Source organism: Diachasma alloeum, unplaced genomic scaffold, assembly GCF_001412515.2.
Source record: "Diachasma alloeum isolate Michigan unplaced genomic scaffold, Dall2.0 Dall_scaffold_00532, whole genome shotgun sequence".
In the NCBI taxonomy this organism is placed as follows: domain Eukaryota; kingdom Metazoa; phylum Arthropoda; class Insecta; order Hymenoptera; family Braconidae; genus Diachasma; species Diachasma alloeum.
In genome coordinates this window covers 287,555-308,201 of record NW_021680664.1, presented here as the reverse complement: position 1 = coordinate 308,201, position 20,647 = coordinate 287,555, and the positions used below count along the sequence as shown (strand labels likewise).

At 40.3% G+C, this 20,647-nt stretch overlaps 2 protein-coding genes across 2 annotated transcripts; both read left to right on the top strand.

Annotated features, from left to right (window-relative positions):
- Positions 1-10,444: 10,444 nt before the first annotated feature.
- On the top strand, positions 10,445-11,197 carry LOC107042857. Its single transcript, XM_015264060.1, has 2 exons — positions 10,445-10,528; positions 10,589-11,197. Exons 1-2 carry the CDS (start codon positions 10,445-10,447, stop codon positions 11,195-11,197), a joined length of 693 nt encoding a protein of 230 aa, XP_015119546.1.
- A 3,327-nt stretch (positions 11,198-14,524) lies between these two features.
- LOC107042856 lies at positions 14,525-15,250 on the top strand. Its single transcript, XM_015264059.1, has one exon. The coding sequence runs from the start codon at positions 14,525-14,527 to the stop codon at positions 15,248-15,250; it is 726 nt and encodes a 241-aa protein (XP_015119545.1).
- The last annotated feature ends 5,397 nt before the right edge of the window (positions 15,251-20,647 follow it).

Sequence of the window (20,647 nt, the reverse complement as noted above, 5' to 3'; positions counted from 1 at the left end):
AGTAATTTTCGATCGCGTGGTTTTCGTGGATCATTCGAGAAGCGTTGGATTTTTCGACACGTGCTCGGTAGCGTTATATCGTTCAACGCGCTTGTGTTACCGCGTGTGATATTTTGTGCATCGTGGTGCATCGCTGAGCACCCAGAGACGTTGTGCTGCACCGTGAAAATTATCACGAACAATTTCGCCGTGATTAGTGCACTTTTAGATGATTTTAGTGATTTTTCAGCAAAATGCCTGACGAGCCCGACACAACACAGGCATTGAGACGCCTCGTGGTTCGACCGGCACCATTTTCTACCGAACGCCCGGAGCTTTGGTTTGCTCAACTCGAAGGGCAATTTCACCTCGCAGGTATCGAAAATGAACTCGACAAATTCCACATGGCTGCCGTCCACCTCGACACGCATGCCGCAGCTGAGGTTCAGGACATCATACTGCATCCACCTGCTCAAACTCCATATAAGGCATTAAGAGAAGCCCTCGTGGAGAGACTCACGGCTTCACAGGAGGCAAGACTACACCAACTCCTGGACAAAGAGGTTCTCGGTGATCGTAAGCCCGCACAATTTTTAAGACATTTAAAATCTCTTGTCGACAATATTCCAGAAAATATTCTGAAAACAAAATGGCTGTCACGCTTTCCAGCAAATACTCAATCAATTTTAGCGACGCAAGCAGATTCCACACTGGACAAAATGGCGACATTGGCCGACAAATTAATGGAAATATCGTCTCCACCAATTATTAACGCCATTTCTCCAGGCGCTGATCTAGCCGTTGCCGCCCTGGAACAGAGGTTTTCGCGTCTCGAACTTTGCATTTCTGAACTAGCGAACGCAATAAAAAACGAACGTTCCCGCTCTCACTCACGTTCCAAGTCTCGTTCAAGGCCTCGTTCAAGGTCATGCAGTCAAAGATACGAAAAAAGCTGGTATCATTTCAAATTTGGTGATCAAGCCACTCGATGCAGGCCTCCTTGTTCAATGTCGACGGGAAACGAACCGTCGGATCGTTAGCGGCGGTAAACGATCCAATCTTCCGCTCACACCGCCTATTCGTGTCGGAAATTAATACCAAAGTCAAATATTTAATCGATACCGGCGCGGATTTGTGCGTATATCCACGAACGCTTTTCCCTGGCAAAAATAAGGCAACGGAGTACATGTTGTACGCAGCAAATGGCACACGGATACATACATACGGCTGTACTGTCCTCTCGCTCAATTTCGGCCTCAGAAGGGATTTTTCCTGGCATTTCACTGTTGCGGATGTCGAAAAGCCAATTATCGGCGCAGATTTTCTCGCGCATTTTGGACTTTTACCTGATTTAAAGAACAATTGTCTATTAGATTCAGCAACCGGTTTATCGACGCGATGTATAGTGTCATTATCGAATATCGTTTCAATAATTAAAGTTTACCGGCCGACCGAATCGTCTTGGACAGATCTACTTGCCGAATATCCGTCAATAACTAAACCAGATGGAAATTTTCAATTGACAAAACATACAACGGTCCATCATATCGCAACAACGCCCGGACCTCCTGTATCGAGTAAAGCTCGTCATCTCGCCCCAGACAAATTAACGATCGCACAACAGGAATTTCAGAAAATGATGAAGCTAGGTATCGCTCGTCGTTCAAAGAGCCCGTGGTCTTCACCGCTACACCTGGTGCCCAAGAAATCTGGCGATTGGCGACCCTGTGGAGATTATCGCGGACTTAACGCTCGTACGATACCGGAGCGATATCCAGTTCGCGTACTAGAAGATTTTACCGCCAATTTCGCAGACAAAAAGATATTTTCGACCGTCGATCTCGTTCGTGCTTTCAATCAGATTCCTGTCGCATCGGATGACATCTGCAAAACAGCAATAATTACGCCTTTCGGTTTATTCGAATTTCCATTCATGACGTTTGGACTTCGAAATGCTGCGCAGACATTTCAGCGATTTATCGATGAAGTAACACGAGACCTAGATTTCGTTTTTCCGCATATAGACGACATCTTAGTTGCCTCTAAAGACCCCGAAGAACATAAAAAACACCTTCGTCTCCTATTTCAACGCTTGGCAGAGTATGGAGTTGTCATCAATACCGCCAAATGCCATTTCGGAGAACCAGAAGTCGACTTTCTCGGTTATCGTGTAACGGCGGAAGGAATTCGTCCGCTTCCCGAAAAAGTTGAAGCTATCGTCAACTTTCCTCGACCAGAGAAAATTAAGAAGTTACGTGAATTTCTCGGCATGATTAACTTTTATCGGAAATTTGTTAAAGGTGCTGCAACAACACAGGCACCCCTTCACGAATTTCTTCAAGGTTCTAACGTAAAAGGGTCTCATCCAGTTCCGTGGACTACAGAAGGAGAAGCCGCCTTCAATGCCTCTAAGAAACAACTGCAAGACGCAACGCTGTTAGTGTACCCAGATACGTCACTACCGTGGGCTGTTTTTACCGACGCGTCCGAATTTGCTATCGGCGCCGTTCTTCAACAGCGCAGAGGTACCGTCTGGGAGCCGCTCGCCTTCTTCAGTAAGAAGCTTCAACCTTCCCTGAGGAAGCGATGCCCATACGACAGAGAGCTCCACGCAATTTATGAAGCAGTTCGTAAGTTCAGGCACATTTTTGAAGGTCGTCACGTGACCATTTATACTGATCATAAACCGCTGCTGCATGCTTTCAAACAGAATCCTGATAAAGCAAATCCTTGGCAGTTCCATCGCCTTGATTTTATCGGTCAGTTTTCAACAGATATTCAGCATGTCGCAGGTAAAGATAACGTTGTTGCCGACGCCTTATCGAGAATCGAAGCCATATCCATAGCAATCTCGACGGCCGAACTAGCACAGGCACAAGCAGCAGATGCCGAACTCCAAGAACGTCTGCAAGACCCGAATGGCGTCCTTCAACTACGACCTATTAACATGCCAGAGAGTCCAACTCCAATTTACTGTGACGTCAACGATCAGCTGATTCGTCCCTATGTACCATTACCGCTACGTAAGAGAGTTTTTGACACTCTGCATAGCGTCAGTCATCCAGGGGCTAACGCATCAACTCAGCTGGTTGCTCAACGTTTCGTCTGGCCGAGTTTAAAGAAAGACTGTCGTCTTTGGACTCGTGCATGTCTCGCATGCCAGAAGAATAAAATTTCACGACACGTGGCATCGCCGATTCAAGACTTTCCCGGGGGAAGAACAAGACGCTTCGAACACATTCATGTCGACATCATCGGACCATATGTACCGTCCAGAGGTTACCGTTATTGCCTGACAATAATCGACAGATTTTCACGTTTCCCGGAAGCATTCCCGATTTCCGACATTACCGCTGAGACTGTTGCCGGTGTGCTCTACGCAAACTGGATTTGTCGTTATGGCGTTCCGCTTCGGATCACGACAGATCAAGGGACACAATTCGAGAGCCAACTCTTCAACGCTCTCGCTCGACGTACAGGCAGCAGACATATTCGCACGACGGCGTTTCACCCGCAAGCTAACGGCATGGTGGAACGTCTACATCGCCAAATCAAAGCAGCAATACGGTGTCACGAGAGTCCTCATTGGGTAGATACCCTCCCCACCGTGCTTTTTGGAATTCGTTCAGCGTGGAAAGACGATCTTAACGCCACATCTGCCGATATCGTATTTGGAGAGCCACTTCGATTACCAGGAGAATTTCTCGCTCCTGCTCCGAACAATGGCCTACCGGCAGTAACGATTGCCGACAGACTCAGAAACCACTTCGCTGAGCTCGCTCCAGTTCCCGGCACACGACACGGCCAACGTAAGGTATTCGTATTTAAAGAACTCGCCTCATGTTCGCACGTTTTTGTTCGTTTAGATGCTGCTCATCATGCATTTACGCCACCGTACGAAGGACCACATCGTGTCATATCGCGACACGAGAAGCATTTCGTCGTCTGGATCAATGGTCAAGAAACTGTCGTATCCATTGACCGTCTGAAGCCAGTATTTTCCATTGCCGAAGACGAAGCAGCCGACGCTGACTTACCGGATGACGACAACGATTCAGACGACACTCTATTACCGTCGTCAGAACAATCGACCCCTGGTACGACACCAGATGCCTCACCGCAACCTGGACCATCTAGACGCAGATCATCATCTTGGGCTCCATCGAGTGACGCAAGATCATCTTTGGACTCAACTCCTCGACCAGTACGAAAACGCGTCAGGTTCAGTCAATAAACTCACTCAATATTCAATTTTTTTTTTAAAATCACGTATACCGTTTTTAGTGCCATTTTAACGCGTATACATTGCCTATATTGTATATATTGTATATATTGTACATAGCTAACTCCCTCTTTTTTTTCCGACACAGAAGGGGAGTATTGTAGCGAAGCTACTTATTTATCGTTCGAATTATTTCACTATATTGTATTCGCACCGGCTTAGCAGCCGAATACCTGACTACGTCACCTCGTGACGATTCGTCATATTTCGGGCACCCTCGATCGGATGATCTAATTGCCTATATCGTCGCGAGAGACAGATTCGTCGTAACTCTCAAGGTGTAAACATCGACACATTCGCTGTGAATAAATTCCATTCGATTTCTACTGTTATAACGCGTGTTATAATTTCATCAACCCGTCCAACATTCCCGAGTATCCCACAAAAAATTTCAAATAAACATTTCTATTTGATTCAAACGAACTATTTTTCTGGGTGCAAATTACGGTGATGCAATTTCCTGAAAAGATTACAAAATTTAATTTTTTTAGGATTTTTTTTATTTATTTATTGAGACCCAACGATTTAAAAAGAACACCAGTTCAATATTAAAATCGAAGTTTTCTTACATCATCGTTTTTTGCTAGGCTAAATTACGTTCAAATTAATTTTTTTTCATTTTTCAAATTGTGTATTTTGCCCTGTTTTAGATACTTTCACTTATTTTCTCTCAAAACCTAGACCCGTTAGAAAGATTTCCTTAATTTTATCAAGAACACACAATTTTATAAAAATTATCCTCATTTTCTCTACCCTTATCCGATAAGGTCAAAACAAATTGATTTTTCCTCTTTATACATGTAATGTAAATACTTCTTAATACTTCGTTAAAAATAAAAAAGAAATATCTTTAAGACCGTGTCAGTTTCATTTTCGAGGGTGAACCCATCAAAATTTTGTTGTACCGTATGATCATAAAGATATCTTCTTCTTTGTTATGCTACCTCTTCCTCCCCCTAAAATTTTCCCCTCAGCGAGATAACAAATCGAATGTGATAAGGTGCCCGTCCATGCTGGGTAATTGATTGATGCGCTCTCTTTATTTTGATTTCCACTTGATTCAATTCATCAACCACGTTCAATAATACTATGCACTATAATGATGATGCTCATAAAGATTATGAAAAAAAACTGGAATTTAAATGAAAATCAATTAATCTAAATTGAAACATTTACATTTTTAACTGATGTCCATACCATTATTATGGCTTGGATATTTCCACATTTCGTCTTGCGAACGGAATGCCCTTTGCAAAATCCTCGATAACAATATTCTAATTTTTCAGTAAGCGGGCAATCGTTGATAGCGATCTCGGCAATTGAATCCTCCACACTCCAGTTGACTTTGTCAACTTGTGTCATATTCTGGTAGCAAAGTAACACCTTCTTAGCAGACAAGTTGTTAAATGCTTCTGACTTGATTTCTGTGATATTGTTGGAATGTAGATCTAATAAATCATCAACAGTGAGACCTATGAATGTGTTCGTATCTAGAACAGTCAAGTTATTGTGGCTCAAATCGAGAATGTGGAAATTAAAACCCCAGAAGGCACTGGTGTCGATATAATATATTTCATTATTATCCAAATGTAGCCATCGAAGTTGAATGCTTCCTTGAAGATCATTGTAGGGCACTGTTCTGATTTTATTGAATCCGAGGTTTAAAGTCTCCAAATCCAATAGATTTCGAAAAACCCCAACGGGTACACTTGTCAAGCTATGGTTATGTAAATCGATGGTGCGAAGATTCAAAACAGAAAAGGCTTCAGATTGGACTTCACTGATTCTGTTGTCATCTAAATGAAATTCTCTCAATTGCGTCAGTTTACTGAAGGTATGGTTACATAAAACAGTCATTTGATTGCTCCCCAAATTTAAATAATGCAATTGTTTGAGACCCTCGAAGATTTCAGCTTGTAGAGCAGTTAACTGACCTTTGCGGAGTGTGAGTTTCTGCAACTGATAGAATTTTTCGAATGATTTTGGTTCAATAGCGCGTATCCTAGCATAAATCATAAGTCGCTGATGATAAGATGATATATTAGGTCATCCCTCTTCTGGTATCACCGTTTTCTTTCCAGCCCGAGGCGAAATTTTATCGGGTCTCCGAACGTAGTTTCAAAGTCGACTGGTGGATTTAGGACGTTGAAAATACGTTGTCCAGTATACAGGCTCAAATGCACCGATTCAACGTAACGTAAATACCCTTTCTTTTTTCCATTTTTTCCAGATTGTACGTTGAAATTAGGTTGAAACTACACGTATCCCCAACGTTCCTCCACCGTACATTCTTTCCTTCCTTCCTCCCCCCTGCCCTCTTCACACTACCAGTTCCATTCTAACATCGATTAATGGATTAAATCTTGCATAAATTAATCGGTGAAAGAATGGCAAAAATATAAATATGATTAACTCGGTGAAACAAAAATGGGAAAAAAAGAAAAAAACAGATCGGTCCATTGATTCTCGAGATATCCCTGCTTGTTCTGTCATGTTCCTTATCGGTCACCCATCCTTTTTCTGGTTTTACTCGCTACTGCTCAAGCTCAGTGATCGCAGGATATCCCGATATGTTTCTAAACTGTACAGTTGCTTGTAGCTTGTAAGCAAGTAATAAGAAGAAAAATAGGGAAAAAAAGAAAGAAAGTAGGCAATAGAGTAATACAGGAAATTAAGAGGGAAGGAGCAGGGGGAGGAGATGAGAGGGAATTAGAGTCTATATAGGTCTAAGTGTCGGACCCTTCATATAAAAGTCAGCGAGTGTAAAGATCCGATAAGTGTAAGAGTTAGCTGAGTCTGAAGGATTACCCGAATCTAAGGGTCAGTTGAACCTAAAGGTCAAAAGAGTACGAAGGGTCAAGCAAATGTAAGGGTCAGTTCAGTAAAGGTCAGATAAGTGAAACGCTCGGTTGAGTTTAACCCTAGAGTGGTCACCATGCGAGGGAATTGCCACAACACGTCGTTTTATTCACCTTGTTATCGACTGGTCGACCGGAAAAATTTGAGAAAAATTGAATTCGTCAATTGAAGTATCTGGAAAGAATCACACGAATCTGAGGGTTAAAAGGGTAGGAGGGGTCAGGTGAATATAAGGGTCAGTTGAGTATGGGTCAGATAAGTAGAAGTCTCAGTTGTGTTTAAAGGTTAGATGCGTCTCAGTGATAGTTGAGTTTAAGGGTTAGATGGATCTAACGATTAGTTGAGTCCGAAGGATCATGCGAATTTGAGGGTCTGTTGAGTAAGGGTCAGATATGCAAAAGCTTCAGTTCAGTTTAAAGGTCAATTGCGTCCAAGTATCAGTTGAGTTTAAGGGCCAGATGGGTCTAAGGGTTATTTGAGTCCGACGGATCAGGCGAATCTAAGATTCAGTTGAGTCTAAGGGCCAAACAACTACAAAGGGTCAGGCTGATTTAAGGGTCAGTGGAGTGTGAAGGATCACGCGAATCTACGAGTCGGTTGAGCCTAAGAGTCAAAAGAGTACGACGGGTCAGGCGAATCTAAAGGTCAGATGAGTAAAAGGCTGAGTTGAGTTTAAGAGTCAGTTCAATCTAAAAGTCAGATGAGCTTTGGCTCACCTGACCCTCAGCATCGATCTGACCCTCAGACTCATTTGACCCTTATCCTCGGCTTAGACTCATCTGACTCTCAGGCCCAATAGGGCCTTCGCACTCATCTGACCCATACACTCAGTAGAGCCTTACACACAACTGGCCCTTAAATTCAACTGAGAGTTGAACTCAACTAAGGTTTTTAATTATCTGACCCTTACAAAACAGACCCTTGGATTCGCCTGACCCTTCGTACTCTTTTGACCCTTAGGCTCAACTCACCTTAAAACTTAACTGATATTCAATCTCAACTGAGGTTTTCACTTATCTGACACTTAGATTTGCGTAATCGTTTGGACTTAACTCACCCTTATATTCATCCGACCCTTATACTCAACTGCTCCTTTTACTCAACTAACCCCTCTGACCCTTGGACCCAACTCACCCTTCAGACGTACGATTGTTTGAACTTCGAACTAATGTTATTAATGTACTAACACTAATAATTTAGTTACGTGAGTGTTTACCACGGTAATGAATTTTTTAATTATCGTCAATAATAAACTTGATACAATCAAATGTGGACGTCGAAACTTACAACGTACGTTAACAGAAAATAAATGTCATCAACGTTGAGAGTACGTTTAATATACGGTGGATATTGAGTGTTTTTCAATGTCCATGGGCCTTCACGTTGAGATAAGTTGAAAGTACGGTGAAAATTCGGCGGAAAATTTGAAAATCAAAGCAATGTACGTTCAAAACGTTGAAACTACATCGGGAAACCCGTTAAAAATTTGACTCGGGAGCTGGCATGGTCCCGACTAGAATTTATGTACGGCATGCCGGATTTAGCCTCCACCGAATTCGGCGCGAGTCTCGTTTTTCGTCAGGCATGCCGAATAGAGTATACGTCATGTGGTTCTCATAAGGCCCAGATAAGACATACCCCATCTGGCCAGCCGAACCCAACTTAGACAAATCGGAAGAATATTCTTCCCATCATAGATACCATTCTTCCACCCTTCTATTCTTTCTTCTGTTTGTCGAAGCCAACTTCATTCCAAGCATAATCATTGGCTATTCATTGCGAAAATTGTGGGTATCACATTGCAAACCCAGAAGAAAATTCATTGGAATCCAGTAATATTTTTGTGGGTGCTAATATACATTGTGAAGTGACCAACCGAGTTTAAGAGTAAGTGAAATAATTATTTATAAAAACTTATTTTATAAATAGAGCCTTTCTCATAATTGCAGAAACGAAATTTTTAGATGGATCAAGTTTGACATTAGGACTGTCAAATATGAAAAAAGAAGACGAAAACATGAGAATTCAAGCTACCGTGACAATGTTTGCATTCAGTAATGGGATTCTGTCTATACTTCACTATCAACTTTCTGGTCTTCCAAACAATGACAAGAGTGTTCAGTAGTCATAGGTTTATTAAGTAAATGAATACTTTAAACTCTTGCCTATGTACCTATGCCTATGTGCCTACGTGGACAAATTGGATTTACGCGTCTTATGGTTTCATAGCCAAAACTCTCGGCGAAACCTATAAAAAAATATGGACCGCAGAAGCCCAAAACATCCACGACAAGAGAACTCGCCAGTCTCAAGATTTTGAGATTGAAAATGATTTATGGAATAGAGAGCAGTGTAAAGAATGCTGGGATATCTTTGATCCCCATACTTTATTTTATAACGTTCCTTTTGAACAAATCCACCCTCAAAATGTAAGTATTGTTTGGACCTTGTTTTTCAAGAAAAAGAATATACATAAAAATAATACAACGTTCATTCTTTCATGACAGACTGATAACTGGGATGACAACGAGCAACCCAAATGTTCTGTACATGAGGGCCATAAGAAACGCTAATAAAGGAGGATATCGTGATGAATTCTTTAACTGGGAAGTAATTGATGATCTGGTGCACAGAGAGCCTGCCGAATGAAAGGAGAATGAATTTCTATATAGATAACACCATTTTCATTTTGATAGAAACTCACTTGAAATACGTTAGAGACCTGATGTTTCTCCGGAACTTGTTTTATAACGAGCTTCATTGCACTCTATTTTTTTGTCATCCTATTCGGTTCTTTCTTTTACTCTTTCCTAACCACCTTCCGATAATGAGGTTTAACAAAACCTTTACTGTCACATCAGCTCGGTCACAAAGGGGCGGGGGGGGGGTCGAGCGAAGCGAGCGGGGTAGGGCGAAGCCCCCCCGAGGTTGGCGAGCGGAGCGAGCAGGGGGCGAAGCCCCCTTGTAAATAAATAAATACTGATTGTTTGTGACCTGTTAACGCTTCTAGACTCCTATATATATATCATTTTGGCGACCGTGACAGGACCTGTGTACACCTCTAGAAGGAAATTAACATAATGGATGAGTACGTGAAGGCAAGGGGAATAGCACGCTCTGGGTTCACTCGCATGCACAAAATATGCAAAATAGATCTGTCTGCAGAAAATCCTCAATTATCTAACATACAAGTTTCATTGTCTCTCCTGACTACTAAAGCTAAGGAACTAGAGGCATATGATAAAATGATATTTAAGATGATGGTTAAAGATAATAGGGCAGATCCAGATATAGAGACAGATGTCGTGAAGTGTGATGAATAAGATGACGTATTTGAAAATGAAAACCAGAGTTGAGAAATTCATAGAGGACTCCCAACCTATAACACAAGCCAACAATGTGGATCAGGTAACATTTCTCAACAATATTATGACTGGCCTCTAATACTATGACTGGCAATATTATGAGTTGGACAATAGTTTTCCACCAACCGAGGAAAATTATGATAAAGCCATCGAAGCTCTGAAAACTAGATTTGGTCGACGTGAATTACTGGCGGAGGTATACGTGAGGGAGTTATTAAAGTTGGTACTCACAAATGCAGTTACACCACAAGGGCAAGTTCCACTGACGAGTATTTTCGACAAACTCAAAACTCAGATGAGAGCTTTAAAATCGTTGGGAGTCACGACTGATACATGTACTGCCATGCTTTATCCATTGGTGGAGTCGTCCTTGCCTGAAGAAATGTTACGAGTCTGGCAGAGACAAGTGAGCACACCTGCAACCAACGGATCAAGTGGGTCGACCTCTATCACTCGTCAGGACAGGTTGACTAGGTTGATGGAGTTTCTCGAAGCTGAGGTGGAAAATGAAGAAAGGATAGCCATCGCAGTTGGAGGTTTGGATTTAATCAATGGGTCGACACCGAAACCAAAGAATAAGTCCAAAGCTGACAGCAATCCAAAAGGTAATCAGGTATCAACAGCAGCTGGGCTTCTTACTATCAAAGATACTAAGACACTGGAGTGTATTTTTTGCGGAGATCACGAGGTTCTCAGACTGTTTCAAGGCTAAGAAGTTATCTTTTGAAGAACGTCAGAAAGTAGCAAAAGACAAGAACGCATGCTTCTACTGCTTACCGAAAGGACACAGTCACAAGTGGTGTCGTTATTGAACCAAATGTCTTTGGTGTGGGGATAAGCACGTCCTGCTCATGTGTAAGAATTTCAACGGTGGTTCTGTCCCGGTAAATCCCTCTCAAGAGCCAGATCCTATGAAGAAACTGAAAGAAGCAAATCTAGCTAATTTTTCTCTCACAGAGGAGGTGTTTCTGCAGACACTCAGAGTTAAATTACGTAATGGTGATCAAGAACAAGTGGTGAGAGCTCACATCGACACTGGATCCCAAAGGTCGTATATTTTGCAAGATACAGCCCGAGTTTTGGGTTATGAAACTCTTGATGAACAAGAAATTGTCCATTTGCTCTTCGGAGGTGCGAAAAGTAAGGCAGAACATCACAAGGGTTATCGAGTGCATCTCAGCGGTCTGGATGGGTCCTTTCCATGCAATTTTGTGGCTCTGGATCATTCATCAATTTACCACAATATCCAGGGAGTCAATCCTGAGCCATAGTTGGATGAATTACGACAAGAAAACATTCAGCTGACAGATGTGGGGACCAGTGGTGAACCAATATCGCTATTGAAAGGTGCAGATGTTGCTGGAAAGCTACTCACTGGCAGGCTTCATGATTTTCAGAATGGCCCTACTGCAATGGAGACTAAGGTGGGATGGACTTTAATGGGGAAAATCTATCAAAGGTGAATGATAAAGTCGACACTGCTGATTTTGTCGTGACAATGTTTATTCAACAGGCTGATGCCACTGAATTATGGAAGTTGGATGTTCTTGGCATCACCGACTCAATAGAAAAGGAGATGAAACCGATGCACTACAAGGAAGTTGAAGAAAAATTTCGTCAGACGATTCATATGAATGAGGAAGGACGATATGAAGTGATGCTGCCGTGGAACGAAAAACACCCACCGTTGGTCGATAACAAACTAAGTGCTGAGAGAAGGTTAGAGTCAACGACCGTCAAGCTAAAGAAAGCAGGAGTCTACCAGGATTACCAATAGGCTTTTGAATGGGAATCGGAAGGGATCATTGAGAAGGTTCCAGAGCAAGAAGTGGAAAAGTCGCGTACTACATGCCTTACAGATACGTTTTGAAAGAGAATAGTACGACGAAATTACGTCCAGTGTTTGACGCTTCTGCTAGTGGGAAATCGAGCCCTTCATTGAATCAGTATCTAGAAGTTGGAACGAATTTGATAGAACTCATCCCAGAAGCTTTACTTCACTTCAGAGAAAAAGAAATTGGTGTGATCTCCGATATTCGAAAAGCTTTTCTGCAGATAAGTGTTGCACCTTCAGACAAAGATGTGTTACGGTTCCTCTGGTGGAATAAGGAAGATCCTTCGAAGAGAGAAATTTATAGGCATCGTAGAGTTATCTTTGGAGTGTCTAGCAGTCCTTTTCTATTGGGAGCCACAATCGAGTTTCACTTGGAAGAAGCCCTTCGACGAGCCAACACTCCAGAGGCCTGTGACTCTGTCTTCAAGCTGATCAAATCCTTTTATGTAGACAACTGTGTGACTAGCGTCTCATCGGGTGATGAGCTTAATGTCTTCAAAATGAAATCCACCGAGGTGATGATAGCTGGAGGTTTTGATTTAAGAGGATGGGAACACAGTGGCAGCACTGTGCTTGGTCTCGTCTGGGATAGGGTGACTGATGAATTAAAATTATCTGAAATTATGGGAGAAACAACTGGACTGGGATACCGAAGTGAGTGCCGAGCTAAAACGTGAATTCTGTGAATGGTACGATAAACTACCACGTTTGAAAAAGATTTATGTTCCTCGCTGGATGTTTGAGGGTAATGGAGATAAAACGACTTCTCTTCATGTTTGTGGATGCCAGTGGAGATGCATATGCAGCAGTACTCTTTGCAAGAACTGAAAGTAGCCAAGGAGTCAGTGTGCAGTTTATCGAAGCAAAGAGTAGAGTGGCACCCACAGGAAAAACAACAACTCCTAGACAAGAGCTCTTGGCAACAACGACGGGAGCTCGATTGATGTCTAGTGTAGTCCGAGCACCCGAGCTTGATCAGATGGATAAGTATTATTGGAGTGACTCGACAACAGTGCTGACATGGATTAAAAGAGAGACTCAATGGGCTACTTTTGATTGGAATCGGGTCCAAGAAATACGTCGCCTCTCAGATAATCAAAATTGGAGACATGTGCCCGGAGAAATGAACCCAGCAGATTTACCTTCAAGAGGTTGTGATGCACAACATCTGATCGATGCTAATTGGTTGGAAGGCCCCGTGTGGCTGAGAGATCCTCTAAACCAATGGCCTCAATGAGAGCAGAGTGTCGACAAGAGTGAGGTAAATCAGGAAGTAAAAAAGACAGTCACCAGGGAGACGACACCAACAGCGGTGGGATTGTTTCAACAGGGCCAAACTGGGAATAAACAGAGTCCAGGTGAGAGCATTCCTTTGTATATGGACGGTTTGTCTCTCTTTATTGAGATCAAGATAGGACTGGCTGGGGTTCTGAGATTTGTCAGTAATTGAAAAAAGGGTGCTGATGAGAGACTCGGAGGCAAGCTCGGAGTTAAAGAATTGGAAGAGGCAGAACGAAAACGTTTCCAGTATATCCAAGAGGAATCGTTTAATGGAATTAAACATTCCAGAATCAACTGTTGAAGTCCATATGGCGATCAAGGGGGACTCATTCGTGTGAAGACTGATGTCAAGCAGAACGGATATATTTGGGTTTCGTCATCCAGTGGTCTTGGACTCTTCACATCCATTGGTGCTTCTATACATTCAAGAAAAGCATCGAAATTTGAATCATGCAGAAATACAGGTAGTCATGAATAAATTGAGGGAGAAAGTGTGGCTTCTGAGTGCGCGTCGAGCTGTGCGTAAGGTTGTCTCCAAATGCGTCACTTGCAGAAGATGTAATGCGAAACGAGCTGAAGTAATCCCTGCACCCTTGCCAGAGGAACATGTTCGAGATGCAGCGGCATTCGAGGTATGTAGTGTCGATTACGCCGACCCATTATTCCTTCGCGATGGCAGGAAAGCGTGGATCTGCTTATTCACTTGTGCTGTTTATCGGACAATCCACCTGGAACTCATTTCTTCACTTTCAACTAATTCCTTTCTGGAGACATTGAGAAGAATGATAGCAGGAAGAGGTAGACCATCGGTTGTATTCAGTGATGACGAAACGAATTTTACTGGAGCAGCAAACCTTATGAAAGGTGTGAATTGGGAAAAGGTAATTGAGTACAGCACCTTGGTGGAGAGGTTTCTGGGACAGGATGGTCAGATCTGTGAAGGATCTTCTGAGGAACGTTTTAGGTAGAGCTTGCTTGGACTACGAGGAGCTGAATACAGTATTGTGTGACTGCGAAGCTGTGATAAATTCACGTCCAATCACCTACATGACAGAAGATCCAACTCAATTGGCGCCGCTCACTCCAGCTATGTTCATCCAGGATCTGCAGGAGGTGGGAGTGCCCGATTTAGATTCTATTGATAACACTACTCTGAAGAAAAGATTGAAGTATCGCATCAAATTGAAAACTGATTTGAGGAAACGTTTTCGTGATGAATATTTCGGTCAGTTTTCTCGCAGACAATCTCAGGAGCTCCTCGAGCACTGTATAAAACCAGGGGAAGTTATTTTAATTGGCAATGACTCATCAAAACGCTTGGATTGGCCATTGGCTCTGGTAAAGGAGGCTATTCAGGGACGTGATGGACACGTACGAGTCTTGAGATTGAAAACTGCCTCTGGGGAAATGATCAGATCAGTTCAACGAGTTTATCTATTGAAATTGTCAGTTGAGTCGGATCAAGAGATACTTCCACTGCTAAAGAAATTACATGAGGTGTCAAGTAAGAATTCGAGAAGGCGTAAGGTTCTAGAGGAGAATCAGAAGGAGGATCCAGTTGTCCCCGAGACACTACCAGAGAAACCAGCGGCAAAGAAGTGCTCACGTAACGGCCGATCAATTAAGAAGCCATCCAGGATGGAGTTGTGAAAAAAGAAAAAAGGAATTTTTATTCTGAAAGTTTTTTTGAGTTGATTGAGTTAAATTTGATTAATATAGGTTTGTTGAGTTAGATATTCGAAAAATCAAACCCAAGATGAAAGGATGTTGGAAATGTTTCAATTTGAAAGTCCCGCATTGGTTACAGTTTAATATTTTGGCCGCCCTTACGGTAGCAGTAATGAGTTGCAGTTAGTTATGTGCAAAATGGCAGATTGATTAGACGCTGTATCATCATTGAGAGAATAAAAGTCATTTATATTGAATAAATAAATAAATCCTGTTTGTTTGTGACCTGTTAAACCTTCAAGACTCCTATATATATCAGACACTGATAAAATCCTAGCCGATGGCTGAATGTCTACCGAATATCTGCCGAAAGTAGATGTGGAAGGGGGGGTGAATTTATAATTGGTAATATCATATCAAACTATTTAAATGTTGAAAAACATGATGAAAATATGTATGTGCCGGCGACCGTGGTTTACATAGACAGTACGAATATTAAAATGCACGAATAGCGCGGTAGGCTAGTTGGCTAAGGCCAAAAAATGATACAAGTCACTAGGTAATCTGTTCCACAATAAGTACATCACGGAGAAAGCAAGAATAATGTGCTACCTGCTGCTTGTCAGACCTCTCCTCACGTATGCCTGCCCAATTTGGTGGAACATCAGCGCCTCTCAGGTGGAGAACCTAAGATTTTTTGAGCGAAAGTGCACATTCCAAATACCAAAGACGAGTCAGCAACAAGGCACTATATGATGTAGCTGACATACCCATGATCGACTCCTTCTGCCTTAGATTCACCAGAGACCATTATAGTCACCTGCCAAACATTGGCAACAAAGTGATCAATGACTTGAGCATCTTGGACCCCATAATCATCAATGCAGCAACACGCATTGGCTACCCTCAGCCTCAAGCATTTATGAACTTTGACAGACTGGGTATTATTCAAGACTCGAATAATATTCCAGTGCTGTTCCACCGAAGCAGACACAAAAAAAAATCGCGCTGCCAGGAGATCCAGAGTCCGACGAAGTCTACTCTAAGGCAATGCCATTGCGCGACTACCACGATGATAGTCGACTGCTCCCAATGTACTGGTAGTTCGATGACACTGCCATTGGTATCCAGTCACTTCAAGCTCGACTAAAGAGAAAGTGAAAGAGATAACTCGCAACGTCAGGAAAAATCCTCGGCGTAGGAACAACTAAAGATAACCACCGACCTATTCCCTCTAAAAAATAATAAGTCTGACTTTCTGTAGTATTAAGTTTGTAAATAGTGTACATAATTAATTTATTTAGGCTAAGTTCAACATCAGACAAACAATCAGTGGTTTTCCCTCAGCTGCCCCTTTTCCACTGATTCCCCAAACATGGCCAATGAGCCGAATGACAACAAGGCTCACAAGCACAACTTATTGCCACCAAAACCCAGCATTTGTGATACCATCATACCCAATCACTTAAAAACTTTTGTGAAGCTGCAAAACTGCCAACTAAGCTATGATTTCTGTTCTTTTCGGTGTATTTTTTTAGTCGTAGATTTAACACCATTATATAATATATGTATCAGTACTGAATAAACATTATGAAAAAAAAAGCTAGTAGACTAAGGCGTAGGATTAGTAATCTGTAGGTCCCGGGTTCGAAACCAGTCATGGGTGGAATATTTTAGGTAAAAAAAAATCGCTTTCTCAGCGATAAATACGTTAGGGAGTCAAAAGCGGTAAATAACAGATGATCAATTTTGATAGCATATAATTATTTTCTTTTTTTTTACATTATTAAGAAAGATCGTGAATAGTCGAATCATCCATGTGTACATATGTATGAAAGTATTAAACCGGTGTCATTTAAAAAATTTCGGAATAATTTTGAGAGTGGCGATTGAATGAGCAATAATTGATGATAATTTACCAATAAGATGGGTAATAATTTTAATTGGCCCCCACGAGTCGGCTTGGATACGGCAACCATGATCCGGCCCGAACGTGAAACTCGCGTAATGCACCTCATCTGGGCCGGACTCGGTTGACCACGCCAGCACCGAACGTCAGGCTCGGCATGCCGCATCAGGGCCGAAGGGTTTGTCGAGTCAAATTTCTAATCGGGGTATTGAGCCATCTGACGAAAAAAATAGTAACATGATTGGCCCATGCGAGAAGAAATTTGGACATAATTAAAACCTGCAAACACTTGGCTTTTATCTTCATTTCTTTTTTTTTTTTAATTTCCTATAAAAGTTGTATGTTTCAAAAAAACAATAATTTCGATCCTCAATTTCTGGAAGGAACCAACCGGAAATTTTCCAGTTTTTGGCTTCCGAATGGAGGCATTATAATCGTGCTGTTTTCACATTCTCTAATTCTGATTGGAAATGATGTAAAAGGGTCTGAAACGTAAAAATACGAAGTTTGCGCGACCATGGCTGTCGGTGTCAATGTCCATCGCCACCTTTCCGGTGGTCAATTTTTGGAATATTGAGAAATTAACTGGCTAAACTTATTTCAAAAAATCTGAAATTTTGTCAGATTATAGACCTTGATAAGGACTAACTCTGTGCAAAAGTTCAGCCCGATTGATCAAATATTTTTGGAGAAAAAGCTATTCGTTTTTAAATCGTTTTTCGCTAATATTTTCGAAACTAGTCAACCGATTTCAATTTTTTTTTTCAAAATATTCGTTTCGATGCCTTCTATCCGAATCAATCAAAACATATATACCCATTCAAACAAAGTTTTCGAGATATTTCCGTTTTTCTGTTTATTCATAAAAATCCTCGTAATCACTCTAGCTTGTACAAAAATTGAGATATCAACTTGAAATTTGTACAGAACTTCCTCTCATGATACCAATACTTCGTATTGAAAATGAGCTCAATCGCATAGGTAGTTTCCGAGATATTTGACTTTCTCTGAAAACCTTTCATGTGCAATAGCTTAAAAACTACGCAACCGATTTTAATTTTTTTTTTTCAAAATATTTGTTTTGATGCCTTCTATCCGAATGCCTTCTATCCCATTCGGAAACTTACTACCAATCGAATTGGTAGAAATGAAAGAAAGAAAAAAAGTTATAACACATAAGGTAACGGTCAGATGGCCAAAAAAGGCGCTAACTCCTGCTTGTTTACGAAAATATTTGTTTTTGTTTGTAGGGAGCTTTCACAAGTTGTTACAAACTAGGAAATGATTAGTTCCATGATCCTCGAATTTTGTTTGTTGGAATCAGATTTAATCGATTTTTTGTTTTTTGTTCTTTTTCCATAAAATAGAAAGTGTTCATTTATCTACTGAATTCCAGTTTCATACTTTCTAATAATCTATTTATGCATTGGCGCTAATCGTAAAATTCATGCATTAAACTTCAATTTAAAATTCTCGGTGAAAATCGAACTTATTCAGGGTGTTCAGCAGAAAGTTTCTCCGAAAATACCTACTTTCCCCTGTTTTCCAGACCAAAATAATTTCATTCTCTGACTAGATGATGAGGGTACGTATGTTAACCTAGCAGGCAAAAGTAACAGAATCGAAGTTTCAATATTGGATAATTTGCAGCTTATTATGAGCTAATTTTATATGCCTTCAAAATTTTTGTTGCTAATACCGTTTTTGAAAAAAAACGTGTCTCTGCTAGCTTTTTTGTAAGTTAGCAGAAAAATTATTTAAAAAATCAATAGAATTCGACTTTCGATATCGGATAATTTAAAGCTAATTAACAGCTAATTTTCTACGTTTTCAAAAAAATTTCAGCTAACCCAGTTTTTAGAAAAACGGCGTCAATGGTAGCTTACCGCAAGTTAGCAGAAAAAATGGTTAAAAAATGTACAAACTTTCGTTTTCAATATGAGATAATTTAGAGCTCATTACCAGCATTTTTTTACGTTTCAAAAATTAAAAAAAAACAAATTTTTTTTCAAAACAAAATTTTTTCTGAATTTTTGTTTTTTTTTTTGACAAAACGACGCATTTACATACTTTAGACTGAAATGTAGAAATGAACTAAATCTCATTCATAAAAGTGGCAAAAAAAACAGTTTTGATATTGGATAATTGAAAAATCATTACCAGATGATTTGTTATAATTCCAAAAGTTTTCATCTTTATGCCGTTTGGAAAACAATAGCGTTGCGGCTTATTATGAGCTAATTTTATATTCATCCAAAAACTGTTCTGCTAGTGCCGTTTTAAAAAAAAAAAGTGTTTCTGCTAGCTTTTCTGTAAGTTAGCAGAATAATCATTTAAAAAATCAATAGAATTAAATTTCCGATATCGCATCATTTAAAGCTAATTAAGAGCTAATTTTCTACGTATGCAAAAAAAATTTCAACTAATCCAGTTTTTGGAAAAACGGCGTTGATGCTACCTTACCGCAAGTTAGCAGAAAAAATGGTTAAAAATTAACAAAATTTGGTTTTCGACATGGGATAATTTACAACTCATTAGCAGCTATTTTTCACGTTTCGAAAAATTGTTGAAAAAAAATGTTTTTTTCTCAAAAAATGTTTTTTTTTAATAAAAAAATTCAATGTTTCTTTTTCACAAAATGTAGGAATGACCACATTTGTGAAAGTGATAAAAAATCCTTTTTGACATTGGATAATTGAAAAATCATTATCGGATAATTTGTTATTATTCCAAAAGTTTTCATTTTTATACCGTTCAGGAAACAATAGCGGTGCGGCTTATTATGAGCTAATTTTATATGTACCTAAAAAATTTTCTGTCAATGCCATTTAAAAAAAAACGTATTCATGCTAGTTTTTTTTTGTAAGTTAGCAGAATAATCATTTAAAAAATCTGGAGCTAATTTTCTACGTATGCAAAAAAATTTTTAACTAACCCAGTTTTTAGAAAAACGGCGTCGAAGCTACCTTACCGCAAGTTAGCAGAACAAATGGTTAAAAAATTAACAAAATTTGGTTTTCGACATGGGATAATTTAGAGCTCATTAGCAGCTACTTTTTCACGTTTCAAAAAATAATTTTTTTTTTCAAAACATTTTTGTTTTTTTTTTTTCACAAAACGACGCATTTATATACTTTTTACCAAAATGTAGAAATGAACGAAAAGATCAGTTTTGACATTGGATAATTGAAAAATCATTACCAGATAATTTGTTATAATTTGTGACCGTTCAATATTTAATTAATATTATTTCCTAAAAGGGGGATTTAGGGCAATTAAATAATGAGGACAAATGAGGGATAAAATTAACTAAATATCTATATTTCTAGTAATTTACAGATTAGATCGTCGTAAGACGTTTGAAATGCCTTTTACTTGGATCTAGGGTTATGGGTAAGGCCAGGCAACTTTTGTACACGTAAAAAGGGGAGTGACTCTAATGCAGAAAAAGGGGAGAAGCTAGTCGTGTC

Coding starts and splice junctions, on each gene's coding strand:
- LOC107042857 (XM_015264060.1), top strand. CDS start 10,445: ATGACGTATTTGAAAATGAAAACCAGAGTTGAGAAATTCATAGAGGAC. Junction 10,529..10,588: donor AAGCCAACAATGTGGATCAG/GTAACATTTCTC, acceptor CAATATTATGAG/TTGGACAATAGTTTTCCACC.
- LOC107042856 (XM_015264059.1), top strand. CDS start 14,525: ATGGTCAGATCTGTGAAGGATCTTCTGAGGAACGTTTTAGGTAGAGCT.